The following is a 7,334-nucleotide window of genomic DNA, read 5'->3' on the forward strand; positions in this document are numbered from 1 at the left end:
ATCATAGGAAGATCACTCCTGCCCCGCTAGACCACCAGGTAAGGTTCCGGGGGACGCAGATTCTGGTTCACTGCCCTTTATTAATTATCAACCCCACCCCCTCCCCCCGGCAAGCACCTCTTACCTGCATCCTCCCGCCGCCGCCTCTCCACTCCCCCGGCCCAACACCGAAGCAGGGAAAGAGGAGACTGAAGCACCTGCACTGGCCCCCCGCAAACACGCAACACACATGGAGGGAGGCGATCGGAGGCGGAAACCACCAGATAAGGTCCGGAGGAGGGTCAGCCGGCACAAAGTTATTCGTGATTTTTCACACTTTGCAGTCTGGCTCTGCCCCTAATCCCTGCGAATACCGAGGGAGAAGTGTATAACTTAACTGGATAAATGTAACCACAGAATATCCAGGCAAACTTATTTGGATAACTGTAGGACATCTGATTTGATGAAATTTTGCTGGATGGTGCTTAGATTCAGTACTATAAAATCACACTAAAGCTGTGCTCTAGGATCATCCCAACCATGTATCGCCTTAATTTCTTAAACTCTGCACAACAAAAGTTGGAATTTTGAAATCCAAGATTTGTCCAGGTACCTCATATTTTAGAAATGGTGCCGCATGGATGGTGGTTGAGTCTCGTTTTTCTTTTGTGTTTCAGGAAGAGTTGGTCTGTGGAAGGATATCTTCACCGTATCAATGAATGAGAGATTTGACTTTGTTTATAAACAGAAGATGGGAAAATCTGATCTGATATTTGACTTTAGCTTGTAAATAAGAAAAGCATGCATACAATTCCCAAACAATAGCTAGCTTTATGCATCCATTACCTTCTGGACAAACCACTGTAGCTATTCTGTGTAACGTGATGCTAAAACAATCAGGTAATTGTAAGGAAGTTGGATTTATCCAAATCAGCTGCTTTTCTTTTCCTATTTCAAGTCTTTAATCAGTTATACAAGATTCTTCAATGTAAGAAAAAATACAGCTGCTATGGAACGTGAGTATCTATGTATAAAATATGTATCTTATATGCTAGTTGAATGTATACCTTTTCTGCCCCAGATTATTTAATATATTTTATAAAGCTTTTAACTGACTAGTTAAATAAAGATAAATAAACCAAAAAGAAGTCATTTTACAAGAAAATCACTAACAACAGACCTTTATATTAGAAATATCTCAGGGTTATATTGATTTTTACAGTTCTACTTTTTAGGATATAAACTAAGGTTCCACTTATTAATGACTAAAAAGTTGAAAATTTCATGTATTTCTTTATCAGACACACACTAATTTTGATGCTATGAATAATAACCATTAATGCAAATAATAATAAAAAATCTCTCTATCAATTCCATGTTCACCAATATTTACTTGAGAGAACGGTTTGTAAAACAAATAGGCACCAGGTTTTAAAGAACACCCTGCTCTCTGTACACTGCAATTTTTTTTAAAAGTACACTTAGCAAGCAGTAATACTCATTATGTATCATTTAAAAATTAATTTTTTCATTTGTACATTCTTTAATTTGCAGACCAGTAGTTCTCCAGAAACTTTGGATGCAGCCAAATTAACAAAACTCACAAATTCCCTTTTACTTACAGACAGACTCTAAACAGTCACGGTTAGATGGATAGTTACAAATGGCATCATAAATCCAGTCTCGTTTTATGAGCCTTATTCAAAAAGCACTTTCCCCTTTCTGTGCTTATGGAAAAAATCTTTCTGGGTGACAGTGGCGTACCTAGGGGGGGGCGGGCCGCCCCGGGTACCAGCCCTAAGGGGGTGTTCCCGGCCTTGCCGTTCAGTCCCCCGCCACCCCCGAAGGACCGCTCGCCCCACTGACCTTCCTGCACCACCTGTGAAGCAGCCCGCAGCAGGATCGCGAAGTCAGCGTCAGCATCCCTGCGCTGCTTCCTGCGCCGCGATCCCGCCCCTCCTCTGACGTCAGAGGAGGGGCGGGACCGTGGCGCAGGAAGCAGCGCAGGGATCGCTGACGCTGACTTCGTGATCCTGCTGCGGCTGTTCATAGGTGGTGCGGGGAGGCCAGGGGGGCGAGCGGTCCTTCGGGGTGGGTCGGGGCATCAGGCCTTCAGGGTGGGGCGGGCGGGCAGGCAAGCAGGCTTTCAAGGGGGAGGGGGGTGACAGGCAGGCAGGCAGGCCTTCAAGGGGGGACAGGCCTTCGGGGGGGGTGCAGACCTTCAAGGGGTGCAGGCCTTCAAGGGGGGCAGGCAGGCCTTCAGGGGGGTGCAGGCCTTCGGGGGGGGGTGTAGGCCTTTGGGGGGGTGCAGACCTGCAAGGGGGTGCAGGCCTTCAAGGGGGGGAACAGGCCTTCAAGGGGGGAAAGGCAGGCAGGCCTTCAAGGGGGGGACAGGCCTACAAGGGGGGTGCAGGCCTTCAAGGGGGGTGCAGGCCTTCAAGGGGGAGACAGGCCTTCAAGGGGGGGAAAGGCAGGCAGGCAGGCCTTAAAGGGGGGACAGGCCTACAAGGGGGGGACAGGCCTACAGGGGGTGGGACAGGCCTTCAAGGGGGGGACAGGCCTTCAAGGGAGTGCAGGCCTTCGGGGGGGGGGGTGCAGTCCTTCAAGGGGGGGCAGGCCTTCAAGGGGGGGAAAGGCAGGCAGGCAGGCCTTCAAGGGGGGGACAGGCCTACAAGGGGGGGAGAAGCTACAAGGGGGTGGTACAAGCCTTCAAGTGGGGGACAGGCCTTCGGGGGGGGGTGCAGACCTTCAAGGGAGGGCAGGCCTTCGAGGGGGGTGGTGCAGGCCTTCAAGGGGGTGCAGGCCTTCAAGGGGGGACAGGCCTTCAAGGGGGGAAAGGCAGGCAGGCAGGCCTTCAAGGAGGGACAGGCCTACAAGGGGGGGGGAGAAGCTACAAGGGGGTGGGACAGGCCTTCAAGTGGGGGACAGGCCTTCGGGGGGGTGCAGGCCTTCAGGGGGTGCAGACCTTCAAGGGGGGGACAGGCAGGCAGGCCTTCAAGGGGGGGACAGGCCTACAAGGGGAAGGGACAGGCCTTCAAGGGGGGTGCAGGCCTTCAAGGAGGGACAGGCAGACATTTAAGGGGGGACAGGCCTTTGGGGGGGGACCATGATTTAGAAGTACACGGAGGGAAGGGGGTGTTCAAAGAGACATGCATATGCCAAACTTTGGGGGGGGGGAAGAAATAATGGGTCTGAAAATAGAGGAGAGGGAGAGAGATGATGGACCATGGGATTTAGGGAGGGAAGGAACAGAAAGGGAGAGAAATTGGACACAAGGGATGGTGTGGAGGAGGGATAGAGATACTGGATAGGAGGGAAATTAGGAAAAGAAACGGAGAGATGGTGGACTCTGGGATGGTGGGGAAGGAGGGAGAGATGCCGGATGAAAGGGTATTTAAGAAAAGGTGGATCTGTGGAGGGAGATGAAAAAAAGGAAAGATACCAGACTTCCTGGGAAGGGAAGGGAAATGGAAAGGGAGGACAGAGTTGGCAGATGGATGGTTAGCATGCAGAAAGAAGGAGACCCTGGCAAGCAAGTTATCAGAAGAAAACCAGAGCCTTGGACCAACAAGATTTGAAATATAACCAGACAACAAAAGGTAGAAAAATTAATTTTATTTTCTGTTTTGTGATTATAACATGTCAGATTTGAAATGTGTATCCTGCCAGAGCTGGTGTTGGACTGCAAACGTGAGCTAGGATTTAACAGAAAGAGGAAAAGTCCTTTTTGTTTCTTTATTTTATTTACACCACAGCGCCAGTGTGGTTAGGAGAAGCCAAAGGGGGTGAAAAAGCTATAAAACCCACCAGGAGTTTTGAAAAAAATCACCCAACTGGGCAGGAAAATCGAATTGAAAAACCAATTCAATAGGGCTGAATCGAATCAAATTTTTTTTTTCCTGTATCTGGCAGCATTAGTTTGCGCTACTGTCTTAGACTTTAGGACCTGGGATTGGGGAGAGATGGCATCCTCAGTACTTTATAATGCAAGTGAAACGAGGATTTGGTCAGACTTTTGAAGGGTCTGCAGAAAAAAAATATTGTATAGGCCGGGGACATGAGACAGCAGGAAATGGGAACTTTTCTTCCTTCTATTTTTGTGAATGGAAAGGCTGAGGATGTCAGAGAGGTCAGTTAAAATATGTGCTTTATAAGAAAATATAATAATGTGTTTTATAAAGTTTATAGCATAGCTGGCCTACCCAGTGAGGTGTTCCTAGTGGTGATGGTGGCAGCGTGTCAATGTGTTGAGAGGAAGAGGTGGTCTGGGAAATTCTGCTGAGCAAACTCCGGGCCCATTTCCACCCCCCAGTTAGTCCACTCCACTCAACTGATTCACACACTGAGTGGGTCTTTGGGTGTTGTTTTGGGATCTCTTCCAGTGGTTTATCTCCTTCTGGTCCAAGGAAGGAAACTTTGTTATCCTTAGCATTGACCTACAGAATATGTTTGTAACAGCGCTGCTTGTGTGGCATTAGGCTATGTAGTGATCGAAAGAAAAAAACAGACCTTTGCACATTTTTGCACTATATGGTGGGTGTATGAGGAGATTCACATTTCCTGCACAGCTAAGTCCATGTGAAGTTACCTTGTGCTGTATTTGACATCTAGCAAGGTCTCTGTTTGAAAGGAAAGATCTAAACTTAAAAATGAAGTGGCCAGAAGTTATGGTAAAAGCAGATAGTGTAGCTGGTTTTAAGAAAGATTTGGACAAATTCCTGGAGGAAAAGTCCATAATCTGTTATTAAGACATGGGGGAAGTGTCTGCTTGTCCTGGATCGGTAGCATGGAATGTTGCTACTCTTTGGGTTTTGACCAGGTATTAGTGTCCTGGATTGGCTACCATGAGAATGGGCTACTGGGCATGATGGACCATTGGTCTGACCCAGTTAGGCTATTCTTATGTTATGTTCTCATCTGTAGGGGCCTTTGTTTTCACTTCTTATTTTAATGTATTTTTTTTCTGGGAACTTATCAGTGTTTTTTATAATGGGAACAAAAATGGAAGAGAATTAATGTGTGTGGAATGGGGGGTAACTAATTTCTTCAGCTAAATAATTCAATCCACTTCAAACAGACATAGGAGAACTTGTGCACCATTCACACACCCTCCAACCAAAAACGTCAAAAGAAAAAAACTGTTCGACAACCTCCTAGCCATTCGAGCTGCAACACTCGACCCCCAACCCTACAACCAATTGACATCGACCACATACTGCAAAGCCTTCAAAAAGAAATAAAAACCCTTCTATTCAAAAAACACATAAAACCGAACTAACACAATCAGAACTGTCCCAAGCATCACCTGCAACTACTCCATATGTACTTCTAATGTCATGACAATTTAGACATAATTTATGTTATGTTATGTTTGGAATAATGGTTACATATATGAGGTTCAATAAAAGAAAATTTTCACTGCCTGTTTCTATTCTGACCATTTATTCCATTTCATGGTTATTGCAAAAAATAAAAAAAAATTTTTTTTACATGGGGGGGGGGGGTGTCAAAAAATGATGGGCCCCGGGTGCCACATACCCTAGGTACGCCACTGCTGGGTGATAGCCTATAGTGGTCGGTGTTTTCAGAGCTTCTGACAGCCATGGGCTGAATTAGACTTGGAGATTCAGTGTTGGGCAATGTCAGATCCAGAACTTATTTGGGTGCTAGCCGATATTCCATGCTATCACCTACCAGGCAAAGATTCAATTGCTTTATGCTATATGCTCAGTTAGGTATACAGGCACCGACTATCCACAGTGCCTGCATATTTTCTGGATCCATGCATACTTCTCCCACAAACTACCTTGGCACTGACAGTGTTGTGGTGCTCAGAGGGGATATCCCCATCTCGCTGATCAGAACTTAAGCATACAATTGTCTCCCCTGCTTGCTTTATCCACTTTGAATATATCTCTATCCTTTTATTGATTAAGGGCTAAGAGACCAGAAGCGCAAAATGGAGGAAAAAACCATTTAGGGCTCCTTTTACGAAGCCGCGTTAGCGGTTTAACGTGTATAATAGCGCGCGCTAAACTGCCGGCCACTCTAGCCACTACCGCCTCTTCTTGAGCAGGTGGTAGTTTTTCGGCTAGCGTGGGGGTTAGCACGTGATAAAAAGTCACGTGTGATAAAGCCGCTAACGCGGCTTCATAAAAGGAGCCCTTAGTACATCTGGGCCATGAATGTGCACCAATTTAGTAGCATATTCAAACACTGTTAAAACTTTGCTTTTACCATGTGTCAGTTGTCAAAATGAATGCTGCAATAACTGTTTCTGTTAACTGTTGAGGATTTCCTCAGACGATGTCCATTTTCAATTAATGCATAGAGAGATTTTTTTTATTTTTGTTTAACATGTGTTAGCTGGATGGCAGATAATAGAGGGTGGGAATGGCCCAACAAAAGGAACAGGTGATCCAAATAAAATTGTCCTTGTGGAAATAAAAGAACCGGACTTGACACAGGCCGTGTTTTAGCACTATTGCCTTCATCAAGAGTCCATAATTACTGAAAAGGAAGTTTTAATATACTGCCTTTCTGAGATACAACCAAAGTAATTTGCATTTTTATTATATGCAGGACCTTTTTCTGTCCCTAATGAGCTCACAATCTAAATATTTGTACCTGTGTTGAGCTCAATTCGTGAATATCCACAATAAAGGACTACTTTATTTGGATCAGCTGTTCCTTCTGTTTGGTCATCACCCCCTTTCCCTTTTTTTTTTTTTTTTTTGCTTTTGTTGCATTTGTGGGGTTGGTGATTTTCTCTTTTCTTTCTGTGAACTGGATGGCAGATAATATGATGTGATTAGCTATACCCACTGAGGATGTGTCAACTTCAGCTTTAGAATTCTATGAGTGTCAGAGCATTTAGCATTCTGGGCCACGGTAGAAATCTCTACCACAGCTTAATAAGAGGGCCATAATTAAGTTTGAAAAAAATGGTTAAATAATACAGTATGATATTCTATAATTCTGATAAATGAATAACCAGGTACCTGGAGGTCTATAAATCAAAATAAATCCCAAGTTACTAGCAAATTCTGTGTCGGAAAGTTGACATATCATTATCTTCGGCTTCAAATCCATTATTGTTTCTAAAAAAAGTAACAGAATAAAAATCCATATAGATTAAAGCCAAACCACCTCCCCTCCTATCTTTTCTAGGACTATGAAGCATCTTATACCCTATAGTACAAATTTCCAGCACTACTGGAGAATCCTGATCTGTAATCCATGTCTCAACTATAAATGTAAAGCCTACTTGTGAATCACTAATCAAATCCTTAATCAGTAAAATTTTATTACAAATAGATCTAGCATTAAAATAGTAACATTGTACTGTACAGGTA

General features: G+C 44.8%; 1 protein-coding gene across 1 annotated transcript in view; it reads left to right on the forward strand.

Annotated features, from left to right (window-relative positions):
* The window catches only part of SULT4A1 (sulfotransferase family 4A member 1), an 87,155-nt gene extending 85,928 nt beyond the window's left edge, over window positions 1-1,227 (forward strand). The window contains exon 7 of the mRNA XM_033953051.1: window positions 657-1,227. Within this exon, the coding sequence (XP_033808942.1) occupies window positions 657-769 (113 nt within the window). The 3' untranslated portion in view covers window positions 770-1,227. The remainder of the gene's footprint in view (window positions 1-656) is intronic.
* Window positions 1,228-7,334: the final 6,107 nt, after the last annotated feature.

This window comes from Geotrypetes seraphini, chromosome 7 (assembly GCF_902459505.1).
Source record: "Geotrypetes seraphini chromosome 7, aGeoSer1.1, whole genome shotgun sequence".
Lineage (NCBI taxonomy): Eukaryota > Metazoa > Chordata > Amphibia > Gymnophiona > Dermophiidae > Geotrypetes > Geotrypetes seraphini.